General features: G+C 31.2%; 1 protein-coding gene across 1 annotated transcript in view; it reads left to right on the top strand.

Moving 5' to 3' along the window:
* Positions 1 to 15,593, top strand: part of LOC145317667 (voltage-dependent calcium channel type A subunit alpha-1-like) — a 149,400-nt gene that overhangs the window by 38,609 nt on the left and 95,198 nt on the right. The window contains exons 7-11 of the mRNA XM_080158828.1: positions 999 to 1,102; positions 3,459 to 3,574; positions 4,069 to 4,128; positions 6,599 to 6,667; positions 8,427 to 8,582. Of these exons, the coding sequence (XP_080014954.1) occupies positions 999 to 1,102; positions 3,459 to 3,574; positions 4,069 to 4,128; positions 6,599 to 6,667; positions 8,427 to 8,582 (505 nt within the window). The remainder of the gene's footprint in view (positions 1 to 998; positions 1,103 to 3,458; positions 3,575 to 4,068; positions 4,129 to 6,598; positions 6,668 to 8,426; positions 8,583 to 15,593) is intronic.

The raw sequence follows: 15,593 nt of genomic DNA, 5'->3' as shown, positions 1-15,593 counted from the left end.
TATACGAGGAAGAATAGAAAAAGTATTGAATTAATTTTAAATATTTTTTGGATTATAGATATCAAAATAGAGATAAAATAGTTATCAATGTTTATCAAAATTATGGGTGTGATAATGTACAATAAGGAAACTGCAAAATATTTATTAATAATTTTTTTTTAATACTTAAAACATATGTATTATTATGTATTTGATAAAATTGCATTGATAAATAAAATTATTAGCTGTTATAGATTATTTGTGAGAGATTTAGAATTAGTCAGTGCTACAAAATTAGAAAATATTACAAAACCTTACTAGTGTCTGTTTTTTTTATAGAGAAAATAAGGTTTAGATTTATATTGAAACAATTCGAAAGATTTTTTAAGTGAAAAAAAAATTTTATTATAAGTCTAAACCTTAAACCTAGGAACAGAGATAGTGAAATGGCAATTAAAAATTCTTTTTTTCATGAAACTTTTCTACTGATGTTAAAGTTTAAATCTTTAAAATTTTGTTTAATGAATTTGTTATAGTGACAAAAAAATGTTTATCTTTAATATTTCTAAATTTTTGCAGTAAAAGTTTTGAGAAAAATATAATTATTTCTAGTGTCATAGAATAGAAATCAGGTGTCAATTGAAAAAATAAGCATATTTTAAATTATTTGACTTTTTATTAAATTAATAGCTAAAATTTCTAGGTTTATTTATCTAATACATAGATCAACCTCTATTATTAGATAAGTAAACCTTACTTTTATATCATTGAAATTTATGTAAATATGCTATTTTTTTAATTTTAACACAATAATAATAGCAGAGAATAGAAGAAAAAAATTAAAATCCTTTTTTTCCTCTAGAGAATATAGTGATTTTAGTGACTGTATGTAATAAAACAGATTGTAAAATTAACATTTTGCAAACTGTTTAGATATGATATTACATACATATAATGTTTAGTACATCATATTCTTTTTTCTAAGCGCTTTACCATAATGTTTTAAACCTCTGTTTTAGACGAACGACGCAGTTGGTAGCGTTTTCAACTGGGTTTTCTTCATTCCTCTGATTGTTGTCGGGTCATTCTTTATGTTAAATCTTGTCCTAGGCGTTCTCAGTGGGTAAGATTTAACAATTTTTGTACCAAGGGGGTTCAGGTAGAATTCTAAATCTACAGGGATGTATGCGGAGTACAGTGCCTTTTCAGGATTAAATCATTATTTTTTTCTTCTTTTTGCAAGAATGTTTACGTCCAATAGTAGCAAAGCTTTATAAAAAAAATTAGCGGACACGCCCCTAGCATCTAGGGACTCGGAAGGATAGAGAGGGGCTACAAAAATAGCTGAAAATTAAATTTAAAAATAAAATAGCTCAAAACCATCACAGGACCTATATAAAGTCTACCTAAAATAGAGAACCAAATCGGTTAAGACGTTATTAAGGTCTTGAGCTTCAGACAAAAAACCTTACTACTTTTTATGATAGGATAGTACAAAGGTATCCATTAAGAAAATTTAGCTCATGATTAATTAAAATATTACCAAATTTAGAATATCTGTTTTTGAGTTGATAACCTTTATGTGTAAATATGTATCAAATATTATGTAAAAAAAAAAGTCAGAATAACCGAAATTTTATAGAGAAGCTTTGCAACTAAAAAAGTTTAATAAATAAATTGATAAATAATAATCCTGAAAAAGTACTGTAATAAAAAAAAACACTCATTCTTATGATAAAAAAATAAACCTAGATATTAGAAACTTTTTAAAATAAGATTGAGTGTAAAATAAGCAGGGATCAACATTTGTCAGCCAGCCGCCGCTAAAAATCCGCAAAAATTGGACTGTTTTATAAATGCGGTTGTTTGTATTTAAAGGTTATTTAGTTAACTTATTATTAAATTAATAAAATGTCAACTTCATATTGACTTTTTGGCGGATAACTGGCAGCTGTTGAGCCCTGGATACAAGCATATATAAAAATAATATTTCCTTCCTTTTCTTACTCTAGCAACCTTGGGACTATGCGACACTTCCCAATATTAGATCTTTTAATTAAATTATAAACTAGTGAGTAAGATATATAAGTTTGAAGGAATTTTAATGTTAGAGGGAGATTTGAAATCTGCATAAAATTTTAAGGGTTTTCAAAAAATTCGTTTTTTACAATTCTTTATCTAAAAGCGGAAATACAATTTAAGTTAATTAATTTTGACTAATAGGATAGGTGGATTGGAAACTACCTGCGCTCTAATTGATTGAATGATGTACGACAATTAAGCTTCTCCAATCAGATTGCAGATAGTTTTCCATCCACCAATCACAGATGTCAAAATTAATTAACTTAAATTGTATTTCTGCTTTTAGATAAAGAATAATAAAAAAAACGAATTTAAAAAAAAATCCTTAAAATTTGATGCAAATCTCCCTCTAACATTTAAATTCTTTCCAACTTATATATTTTACTAAAGAGTGAGATACAGAGAGAGTTACCACGCCAGTAAAATTGGCACAACCTCTATCTAGTTATTTTCTTCAGACATAATTTAGGGATGTTTTACATCCAGTTTTCCCATAGAAATTAAAACACTTTGGTGTGATTAAAGTAAATCAGATTTTTAAGGAATTATATAAATGTCTACAAAAATATTTAGGTGAGGAATAGTTATTTATCACATCGCATTATAGACAGTTTTCCGCGATATTAAAATGCATATTTATAAGATTTATGTCAGTTTTGTTAGCCTTGAGTAGCCAAAGGCCTAGGCTAACAAATCTGGTTTTAATTTTAGAATTTTTGTTCTAATATTCGTGGAAAATTGTCATTAATACGATGTTATACTTAATTTTTTGGTATGACTTAGAACTGGTTCTAATCCAGCGGATATTAATCGGTTTTAATGCCTTATTGGTTTCAATTTTCAGCCCTTTTTATCATACTCTAACGTAATTTAGGTTTGGAAGCTACTTTACTTGTAAGCCGTGTCGGTTCATTGTCAGTAACGTTTATTTGATTAGACATGTAATCTATGAAAGAGAGTCATTGTTGAAACCCCACATTTATGATTAAGTCTGTGTTCATCTATAGATCACATTTTTTATGTCAAACCTATATTGGAATAATAAATTATTTGTAGCATCTTAAATCATTTTTCGTATAATTTCACTTGTGGCTACAGCTTTTCTAAACAACTTCACTCTTTTGTCGCACAACAAGGAATTATTAATTAAGGGAAGCCTGCAAGAAATACACCGCTCTAATTCTTGAAAGACTGCCACAAGTAGACCCATTCCCCAAATTTGACGCCTTCAAATTCAATAACAAAAAAGTTATAGGCATTTAAGTAGATGAAAATTTTAAAAGTTGTGGAAGGCTTCAGTAGTTAGAGTGGTATATTTCTTGCAGGCTTCCTTTAAACTTGAAATTATTAGTATGGCTTTTAGTAAATTACAAGTATACATTATAACTATACTCTAGTGAATTCGCGAAAGAAAAGGACCGAGTTGAGAGCAGGGCTGGTTTTCTTTTATTGAAGGAAGAACAGAAATTGGAGAAAGAAATGAACGGATACATGAATTGGATTTGTAAAGCAGGTGGGTTAACAAAACCGTCCTAGCATTTTTAACACCCCAAAAAATATATATAAAGTAGGTACTTTTTTAATTAAACGATAAAAATATGAAGTTTTAAATAATCCTTTTATCTTTTTATTAATATTCTGTTGAATATATTTTTTAGAGATTCTCACATACCCTGAAAAAAAAGTTTCTCCCAACTTCCCCAATTTTAACCAATCCGCTCCACTGACCATGGGGGAACTTATTAACCAATATCTGAGGACTATATTAGCAACCTAAATTGACGACAAAAAATCCACCGTCACAATATCCACGTATGCTAAATCCAGAAAACAGTAAAAGTGTCTGACTATGACGTCAGAAAAAATTAACAACTAACCAATGAGAGGCCGCTATATATTTTACCATTGTGAATACTGGCTTCTCATTGGTTAATTGTTATTTTTTTCTGACGTCATATTCAGACACTTTTACTGTGGCCCTAAATCCATTAATATAAATAATTTCAGAGGACCTTGTGTTGGCAGAGGAGAGAACAAGTAAAAAGGATCGTCAGAGAATTATGGAAGGTAAATCTATTTCTCGTATTCATTCGAATCCGGTGAATAGGAACCGGTTCTCATCCATACGAAAAAACTATGTGTAGCATCGTATTATATCCAGCTTTCATGGAATATAAAAATGTACAATCATAAGATTAAAACCAGTTTTTTAAGCCCGTGCCTTCGGCACCTCGGAGCTAAAAAAATGGTTTTAATCTTATAATTGTACATTCTATATCCGCGGAAAGCGGTTTATAATACGATGAAAAAAATAACTATTAATTTCATCAGATTTAAGTATTTTTGCCCCAAGCAATGCCGTTAAACTGTTTATGAGATCTGAAACATGTACGGACGTTATGTGGAAATTTTGTATAAGAAAGCTTTTCTACAATAAGGGTCTTTTCGTTAATATAGGCCTGTTAGAATTGTCCTATCGATTTCAAACTGACGACTGCTATAACAGTTAGGTAATCATTAGAAAGCGTAGCAACTCTATAATCATTACCAGAAAGTCAGTACGTCCATTTAAAACATGCTGATCATAACTTTTTTAAACAACATTTGTAATATGACATAATTATTAAAAATTATTACATGATTTATTTAGTACCGACAGAGGCTGACTAATAACTATCATACAAATATATAGATAAATTATTATTTTTATAATTCAACTTGTTGATAAGTTGGTTATATTCATAATAATATATAATTTACATTATTATCTATGTACATACATACATATATATGTGTGCTTTTCCGACAAAGATTAATGATGAATATTTGTTTATGGAAATGATTATTTTCATGTCTGGATGTTATACAGCCTTCATTACAATTCAACATATCTTCCTCATAAATACACACACTTACTTGATAGTGGACAAAATAATGCCACGTCTCCCGGCAATACGCTGTCATGCTTCCGGTTGGAAGGGTGACGCAAATTTCAGATCTCAGTTTTAGCTGTTTGATTTAATATTTTTCTCTATAAGATAATCGATGCTTGCAAGATCATTTTATTTGCTATAATATAAAGATAAATTTTTCTCAAATTGCGAAAACTGGTATCTAAAATTTGTGTCGCCCTTCCAACCTGACGCATGAAGGCTTATGACCGGGAGACGTGGCATTATTTTGTCCCCTATCCACTTACTTAACTTTTACACAAAGAGCGTCATTTTTTGCGTAATTATGTTAAGTTGGGTTGTAGTTAAATTCTCTTATTAAGTCAAATTGATCAAAATTATGGACCATATTTGGTTATAATTAAGAACACTTTGACCTAATACGAGCATTTGACTACAACCCAACACTCAACTTTACTGATATACGCGAAAAAATGACTCTCTTTTTCAAATATCAAGAACGTGCCTGTTTTATTTTACATCCAAACTTCTTTATTTTTCAATCTTATATAAAAACCAAGAAATACACTTCCAAAATTCATCTTATTTTTGATGTAGCAAAATATGACATTATTTTAATTTAGCACAAGGCCATCAATGTCCATATTTAGAGCATTTAGAGCAATGAGAGAGGGGACATTGGCCTGTTTATTACACTAGTCCTCAAAGTTTTATGATAATTTAATCTTGTTCGTTGACTCAACAACTTTGGGGACTTTAATTGAATTTTGATTGGTTGGTTCATTTAGTTGAGTTTCCAAACGTTTCAACCACTAACGTAATCTTCATAAGGGGTAATTTTGTGTATAATAATTGGGAATGTCCATCAATTTATAGGCCATTGTCTTATCCCATTAGTTACAGCCAATAATATTATAGAAACCGAATTACCAAATCTGATTTCATTTCAATCCATTTATAATGTCCTTTTCTATGACAAAAAAAATTTTAACAAAAAGGTTATCGGACATTCTGGTGAGCTAAAGGTTTGGCTTAGTTGTGTAAACTTGAGTTTGGGTATCCATCACAGAAATGCACTCTTGATGCACTTCATTTGAATTCCATATTATGTACACGTACAGTTTGTTCAACATATTTATGTCCTACAATAAATCAAATCTCTATACAAACTGCTTCAAGACCTGTGGAGTAAAAAAAAACATATCTATTTCATTATTTTTTTGTTAATTCTGTCTAAAAATTTATAAAGTAATGTATATTAATGATCACGACCAATTAGTGTAACAAAATGTAACAGTTTCAAGTAAAATATTTCAGGCAAAGTCTTTTATAGGGCCTATAAAAAATATGCTGGCCTACCATTGTTCAATTAACATGTATACTGGCCTGCCATTGGTAATTTAGTCTGGTAATTGGCCTATCATTTGTCATTTAGGCTCTATAGGGAGCTTCCTTTTAAGCTAAATTCTACAGATTCAAAACAAAACAAAAAAAAATCTTTTTGTATGGCTCTTTGTACTTTGTATTTCTAAAAGATATTTCCAATCAAAAACTACAAAGTCATTAATAAATTGAGTACAAAAAGTACAATTCCTGACGCTAAACTTACGCCTTTGTATTTTCAGTTCGGCGAGTTCTGGCTGAGGGAAAGAGGAAGAATGTTTCAGAAGAGGATGAACTCAAAACAGCTTCAGGTTAGCCAGGGCAGAACTTATCCAAAGGATTGGGAAGGGGGTGGGAATCGAATATGCAGGGAGGGAGGGGACAATGGTCTGTTTATTACACTAGACCCTAAAGTCTTATTAACGAATAAATTCTTAAATTCGTTGGCCTACAATATTTGGGCCTTTCATTGAATTTTAATTGGTTGGTTCATTTAGTTGAGTGTCCAATCGTTTCAACCACTAATTGTAATCTAAAGAAGGGTTAATTTTGTGTATCAACATTGGGGACTTCATAAATCAATCGGCCATAGGCTTATCCCTTTAGATCCTTGTGAATATGTAATAATTAAATTTTAGAGTTTAAAAGTTTTAAGATACATATTTTTGTGTCTTTTATGAAATTAAAAATCTGATTAAAAAAATAATACTTAAATGACTTAAATATCTAATTAGGTTTTGAGAATCTTTTAATGTTTCTAATATGCCAAGTTGGTAGCAAGAGGGGATCTAATTAGTTCATCTATAATACAAAGTAGAACGATGTCTGTCTGTTTGTTTGTAGCGAAGGATCTCCCTAACCGCTGAACCGATCGGGTTCTCCTTTACAGGGTAGCTTCTCATAAGTCCCGGAAAGGTTTATAACCATTTTCTTGGGGGTGGGACACCCCCAACCTACCCAAAAATGAACCCCCCCCCCCCTAAAAAAAAATTATTTTTTTAGCTAAAATTAAAAATGAGGTGGGGAACCCCCCCACCAAAAAAAAAAATTTTTCACCCCCCCCCCCCAAAAAAAAAAGTGGCCTCTAGGGGCGTAGCCGCTAGTAGAAAAGAAAGGAATAAGTCAGAATCATAGATTAACGTAATATATAGAGTTATGGTCTGGTAGTATGTGTTGCTTAAGATTTAATTTTGAATCAAATCATTTGGTAAATAAATTTCAAAACTTATAAATATAGGTATATCAACTTTTCTGTAGTGCTATAAAGTGACTCAAAAATCAGTAATGTGACGTCATAAAAATGAGGCAGATGAGGGGGGAAATGGGAAAGAAAACCCCTAAAAAGATATGGATAATCCCTCATTTTTGCGTTTTTTTTCCATAAAGTTGTGTGTTAGCATTTAGTAAAATGCGCTTATTAAGTCAACTATTAATTTTGACCAAATATATACATTTGAAATTGTTAAAATTAAGAACAGCATGACTTTAAAATCGCATTTAACTAAACTCTAATACACAAGTTTACGGAAAATACGCGAAAGAAATGACTCTCTTTTTATGCTATTTTCTTTCTATGACTAGATTATAGTCAAGAATAGGAAATGCATTAATATATAATGTAACACAATAAATATATTAATATATACATAATATCATAGGGAAATTTAGAAAATACTTATTTATGCTATTGTCGTTGAAAGATATTTGTAAGTATTTGGATGTTTAAGTGCGTTACTTAAAATCAAAAAATACAGATGGGTCAAGATATCAAGTGTTTTATTTTGGCATCATTTTTGTGCTAGAAATAATATCCGATTACATTAAGTAGTAAAGGTTTTTTGTCTAAAGCTTATGACTTCAAAAACTACTGAACATATTTGTTTCTTTAATTTATCTTCATGGTGGTTTTAGGCTATACTATTTTCAGATTCAATTCTTTGGATGGTTTTAAGCTATTTTTCTAGCCGCTCTATGTCATTCAGAGTCTCTAGATGCTTGGGGCGTATTTTCTAGTATTTTATTTTGATCGTCTAACAAACCAAACTGATTATTATTATTCTCCAATTTTAGGCATAATGTTAACGCTGAAAAAGTTCAAATTCTGGGTGCGGCGTATGTGCAAGCAGCAGTGGTGGTTCTGGTTGGTCATCATCCTCGTGTTCCTCAACACCTGCACCGTGGCTGTCGAGCACTACAACCAACCAGAGTGGCTCACAGACTTCTTGTGTAAGTACTTTTTTGTTAATAGCGAGGCTACTCTATATTTCGAAATGTATGTCTCTCATGTGACGTTGAGTGGGAAAAATTAATCATCTTGGCTAACTTCAAGGTAGACGACTGAAAATTTTTGCGAATATTCCATTTACTGATGAGCCCCAAACATACAATTAACTTGGTCCGAAAGTCTGCTGTTGATGCCTTGGCGGACATTTGATTCATAGTGGATAAATTTTATATGATAAACGGAAAAAAGAAGAAAAAAATAAGGGAAAAATTGGCAGGAAAAAACAAGAAATGGGGAAAAAGCAGAAGGAAGGGGACATTAGACTTTCATGAACCCGTTCTGTCATTCGTTAGATTAAAAATGTTTAGGGTAAGATTAAACCTTGATTAGGGTGTACAACAACGTAACAGTATCCAAACTTTATACCAATTTTTTCAATATACATCAATGATAACTTTTGTGTATTATAATTGAGGGAAGGGGCAGATTGATACGATCTAGAACAAGAGTAAGTAAAATACATATGCTCAAAAATAACCGTTAAAACTAGGAAGACATTTTCTTCCAACAAATTATTATAAGTTACCAAAATCAGAATTTAGCGCCATATTTTTTCGTTAAATTTTAGTTTGTGTAAATGTAGCACCACTTTCTCTGGCCGTTAAAATTGTATGTCGAGGCTATACAGAGTTATAATATATTGTGTAGGATCCTATTAGCAGGCAAAATACCAACATTTTTCACTATATCTGCTTCCGGTTCTACAGTTTAGCAAAAATTAGGCATTACTATGCAGTCATATCAGGGTTGCAGTATAAAATCATATCAGTAAACCTGGGAGGGAGGGGACATTGGGCTATTTATTACACTAGTTCCCAAAGTTTTATCATAGAATTTTCTTTTTCGTTGGCTCAATTTGGGGATTTTAACTACTAACTGTAAACTACAGAAGAGGTAGTTTTGTGTATCATCATTGGGGATGAACATCAATTTATCGGCCATTGTCTTATCCCATGAGGATAAATAATAAATATGTACAATACATAACTGTTAAGTTTTTTGAGAAAATATGCTAAAGACGAGATTAGTATGGTTTATATAAAAAAAAATCCAGAATATTTAATTATCGAATCGTATTAAAAACAGCTTTCCGCGGATATGAAAATGAACAATTATAAGATTAAAACTAGTTTTATTAGCCCCGAGATGCCGGATATAAAACGATACAATATACGATTTTTCAGTAAAATCCAGCGGTTTCGAAGCCATACTGGATAAAGTTTTTCCCTAAAATTTACAATATTTTGAAGACAGAATTGTGTAAAATATAATCTATCATCCATTTACCGCTACCTAAATCTCTGCTTACCCTCCCACCTCTTTGATTTCATCCTTTGTGTAAAATTTGTGAAATAAGTTTGAGTAAAGTATTTGAAAGTGTGCAGCTAGTCAGAGAGGGAGGAGACAATGGACTGTTTATTAAACTAGTCCCCAAACTTTTATTATAATGTTTTCTAATTCGTTGGCTTAACAACTTTGGGCAAGGTTTAATTGGTTTGTTTATTTGTAGTTGTTTGACCAAACTTTTTAACCTCTAATTTTAATCATCAGAAGGGGTAATTTTGTGTATCATTATTGCAGATGTACAACAACTTACCAGCCATTGTCCTATCCCTTTAGATCCCTGGCAGCTAGTCTTTTTCACATGCCAGCTATTTTCAAATATTTAGCCTAAACTTTAGTTTACAAATTTTCATCTCTCAAAAGATTGTCAAATCTGAGCATTTTATCATAAAGTTGGAGAAAAATATTATGTTTTGAAAGCAAAGTTTTTTACATTTAGGGTAGATCCGTACTTCTGCTCGTAATGGATAGATCTTATTATAGAATTGGAATGAAGCAATGACGTCATACTATACAAATGACCAATGATAGGCCAGTATTCATTTTAATTGACTAATGGTAAAATGACATATCATTGGTCATTTGTATTGTATGACGTCATTTTATAGGCACTTAGCTGCTCCAATTAGAATTAATGTATCAAATTCAACCTTGTACGTTAAATTATTCAATTGTTTATTATCTGGAATCATTACCAGAAAATCCTATCATCCATTTTAAACATTTTGATACAAAATTTTTAATATTAACTTGTTTTTTTTTTTAATTTGAGTACGTTTACATCAAGCTTCAATTTTATGCAGATTAAAATGGAATATTTGTTAATATTTTTAGATTTATACAGTTAGGGAGTTGAATCCATTTTTATAGAAGCAGAAATATAATCTATGATTATGGTTTGGACCCTCTAAAACTGTAATCTACCCTTCCACTTTCCCCTCTCTTGGTGAAGATATCTTCAACAAGAGAGACAAAAGTGGAATCTTATATTTCAAAAATCGTATCGGCGTTGAAGATATCTTCACCAAGAGAGGGGAAAGTGGAAGGGTAGATTACAGTTTTAGAGGGTCCAAACCATAATCATAGATTATATTTCTGCTTCTATAAAAATGGATTCAACTCCCTAACTGTTATATGTTTAAAATTTCTGATGATTTAATATTTAAAAGCACACCAACTTTCTATTTCTATTAAGTTTTTAACAGAACTTATATTTGATTTAATACTTTTGTTTATATAGGATAGTAATTGGTTTAATAATACACAATTTTAAAATTTTTTTTAAAAATTTGAAATCTATATCCTTATACTAAAGTAACAGGATGTCTGTTTGTCTGTGTGTTTGTATGTTTGTTTATCTGAACTGATATGATTCTCCTTTACAGGGTAGCTTCTCATAGGTCATGGGAAGGTTTTTAACTATTTGGGGGGAAGGTACCACCACCCTCCCAAGAGAAATCACCAAAAAATCGAAACTTTTTTACTTAAAATTGAACGCAACATTGCAAGGTATCGTAGAGACCTACTGCTTCTATGTCAGACGCGTGACATCAATGGTATGAGTAGAAGGAATGTGTTGGCTCATAGACAGGCTTGCACAGTAAGGACTTCCAGTCAAAAGTCGTGCCATCAAAGGGTTGGTTGTCTGTAGGGCGAATGGACGCTTTACACCAAGCCCCCCTAGAGGTCATCAAAGATATTTTCAAGTTGTAATTCATGTGTAGAATTATTCTTTCAATATCTTTAAAATCCAGGGAGGGAGGGACAATAGGCTGTTTATTACACTAGTCCCCAAAGTTTTATTAAAACGTTATCTTGTTCGTTGGCTCCACAGCTTTGGGGGCTTCTATTGAATTTTGATTGGTTTGTTATTTAAGTTGAGTGGCCAAACGTTTCAACCAGTAGTTATAATCAACAGAGGGGTAATTTTGTGTATGATCATTGGGGATGTACATTAGTTCATCGGCCATTGTCTTATCCTTTTATATCCCTGCTTTCAATATCTTTAGAGTCACATTAGAAACTAAAATGCAAACTTTGCCTCTTTCAAACTTTCTCTTTCCTTAGCAAAAATTTATCAGGGATCTAGAAGGATAAGGCAATGGCTGATAAATTGATGTACATCCCCAATGATGATACACAAAATTGCCCCTTTTGTAGATTACAACTAGTGGTTGAAACGTTTGGACACTCAACTAAAAGAACCAAACAATCAAAAGTCAATAAAAGTCCCCAAGGTTGTTAAGCCAACTAATACGAAAATGTTTTTATAAGACTTTGGGGACTAGTGTAAAAAAAAAACAGTCCAATGTCCTCTCTCTGCCTAAAATTTCATAATTATCTTTTGTTTTCTCCAAGATCTATGGACGAAAAATGATTTTTCTTCAAAAATTTTATGTATGAAAGAATGTCTAAGCCAAAGCTTTTCATAGTGCCTATCAAATGAAGTCATACTGGCCTACCTTTTGTCAATTACAATTTATACTGGCCTGCTATTTGTAATTTGGTCTGTGTATTGGCCTATCATTGGTCATTTGTATTAATTATTTTTCATAGACCCTCCCCCCTCCCTGATTTTCTCTCACAAAACTATCTGAAAATATCCAGGAAGGGAGGGGACATTTGGCTGTTTGTTACACTAGTCCCCAAAGTTTTATATTAACGTTTTCTTATTTGTTGGCTTCAAAACTTTGGGGACTTTTATTAAATTTTGATTGGTTTGTTCATTATGTCTTCAAACGTTTCAATTACTCTGATTGTAATCTGCAGAAAGGGTAATTTTGTGTGACATCATTGGGAATGTACATAAATTTATTGGCCATTGTCTTATCCCTCTATATCCCTGGAAAATATCTTTCTATCTTCCTTATCTTTATCTGAAGATGCATCCATACAAAAAGAAAAAAAATTAGAGTTTCTCTTCAATTTTAGATTTGCTATCAAATGAAAGTTTGTTTGTTTTTGTCAGGGGTATGGCATTACTTCTTTTCTTACTCACTGAAAAATATTATTGAAACTAGTGACTGCGCCTCTAGCTTCTAGGGGCTCTATATTCGATGGGATATATAGCCTTAAACTTTACCCAGACTATGACCATCCTATGACCTATAAGAAGCTTCCTGTAAAGCACTTTATATAATAGGATAGAATTAAAGATCATTTATCCTTAAAACATTACGATTATATAAATGGCATATCTTAGTTAGTAAATTGAACAAGAATGACAACATCCATAGAAGTGAAGCATAGTAAAAGAGACATAAGTACCAACAAAAATTGATAAATATAAAATGATTTTTCTTTTAATATTAAATTAGAATATAATCTAGAAGTATGAACAAAAATTTAAATGCAAATTACTATAATGATTAATGATTCCTAGGTCAACAAGGTCCAATATTTTATGAAAAGCATCACTATAATTAAATCCTATAAATCCGGTATTTTCGCAATTCTGTAACAAATTCATGTTCAATTTTGTTTTAACTTACATGTTCTGTCACTATACAAAAGTTAATGTTTGTTTGTCCTCCCTTCTTACTTTAAAGCTTCGCTTTTATGAATGATGCCATCCTTGTTTATGTATACACATATGTGCTAAAGTACCGAGGATCTGAAGGGATAAGACAATATCCGATAAATTGATGTACATCCCCAATGATGACACACGAAATTACCCCTTCCGTAGATACAAATAAGTGGTTGCAACCTTTAAACACTCAACTTAATAAACCAACCAATCAAAGTTCAGTAAACGTTCCCAACGTTGTTAAGCCAACGAATGAGAAACATTATTATAAAACTTTGGGGAGTAGTGTAATAAACAGCCCTTTGTCCCCCCTCTCTCTCTCTCTCTGCTAAAGTACACACATTTATGTAATATTTTGACAAAACAGAATATATAGTAAACACTGAAGGTGACACTAATACAGCCTATAAATTTCATCCTACTCTCTAATCCCAGAGAGGGAGGGAACAATGGCTTGTTTATTACACTGGTTCCTAAAGTTTTAAAATAACATTTTCTTATTCGTTGGCTTGACAACTGTGGGGACTTTAATGAATTACATGTACATTAGGGTGGGTTCATATCGGAATTAGACAAAGCGGGGATATGCAACAGATAAAATTAACCTTAAAAACATTTCTGACCGAAAAAGAATTTTAAAAAATTGAGTTTTAGAACACGACCACTTAAAAATATAATTCATTACTTATTAGTATGCAAAGACGACATTCAAAATTTTTTTTGAATCAGAACTACGGCTTCATGGTGCTCCCTGGAAAGGCCTTGAGGAGCTGAATCAGGAACTTTTGTCCGTTTCAAAATATCTCGTTCCTAGCCTTAGAAATCACTAAAAAACCAAAATTTTTTAAGGTTTATTGAGAATTGTCCAATTTGTAGAGGTTTTTTAGATTTTCTCAGGCTAGGAACGAGATTTTTTGAAACGGACAAAAGTTCCTGACTCAGCTCCTCAAGGCATTTCCAGGGAGCACCATGAAGCCATAGTTCTGATTCAATAAATTTTTGACTCCCATTTACAAATAGCTATACAATTGAATGTCTGGTCGTCACGGGTTTTAAGACTTAGGATAAATTTTAAATCATCTAGAGGTGTATTATATCTATATAAATTGAGTGCAGATCCCCGCTTTGGCCTCAGAAAAAAAATGTCCAAAATCGACCCACCCTAATGTACATCAATTTATCAGCCATTGTCTTATCCCTTTAGATCCCTACTCTCAAATCCTCTTCTTTTCACCATATTTAATTTAGGATTACAACATTCTTATTTCAACATTATGTCTGGATTCTAACAAATATTATTACACTTATTTTAGTATACTTTTTTATATTTTGAGTTTAAATATTTTTATCTTCCCAAAAAGTATGGTGCTTTTTTTCTATACAAGCGGCTACGTCCCTATCATCTAGGAGCTTTGTTTTCGAAATGGTAGAGAGATGCCATAAAATAGCTTAAAACCATCCCAAGACTAAATTTTTTTTCGAAATAGTCTAAAACCATCGCATGAACTATGTGAAGCTTACCTCAAATATAGAACCAATCGGTTCAGTAATTTTTGATATCTTAAGCTTCAAACATAAAACCTTACTACTTTATATAATAGGATACTAAGAAACATAAAAATAGACAAAGCTTTTTTTGTAAATAAAAATGGCTAAACTTACATAATATTATTAAAATTCTGTAGTTGTAAAAGAACTATTTATTTATTTATTCAATTTTGTTCAAATTTTAAAGACAATTTATAAGATATGTTCTTTTCAAGAAAATAGAATGTATTTAGATTTATTAGATTTTACTTTTTAAATTATAAAATGTACTTTGCTTTTTGTACATTTCTAATCAACAGGAAGCCTTTTCCGTTTTTGGAATAATTTTGTCACAATTTTTTTAGAATTTTCAACTGGTATTTAGTTAAAATTAATTTATATCTTTTTTCTTCTACATCAGTCAATAAACAAAGAATATACAGCCAATTTCACCCAAGCTAATGTTATTTCTAAACCACTCGAATAAAATTCACTTCATACGCCTTGGTAGAATTTTAAAGTCAAAATGATCTAACAAGTAATAAACAGACGA

The sequence above is a fragment of the Acartia tonsa genome, chromosome 4 (genome assembly GCF_053477335.1).
Source record: "Acartia tonsa isolate MP-2025a chromosome 4, ASM5347733v1, whole genome shotgun sequence".
NCBI lineage: Eukaryota > Metazoa > Arthropoda > Copepoda > Calanoida > Acartiidae > Acartia > Acartia tonsa.
Note: the sequence above shows the minus strand (reverse complement) of the source record. Positions and strands in the feature narration are given on the sequence as shown.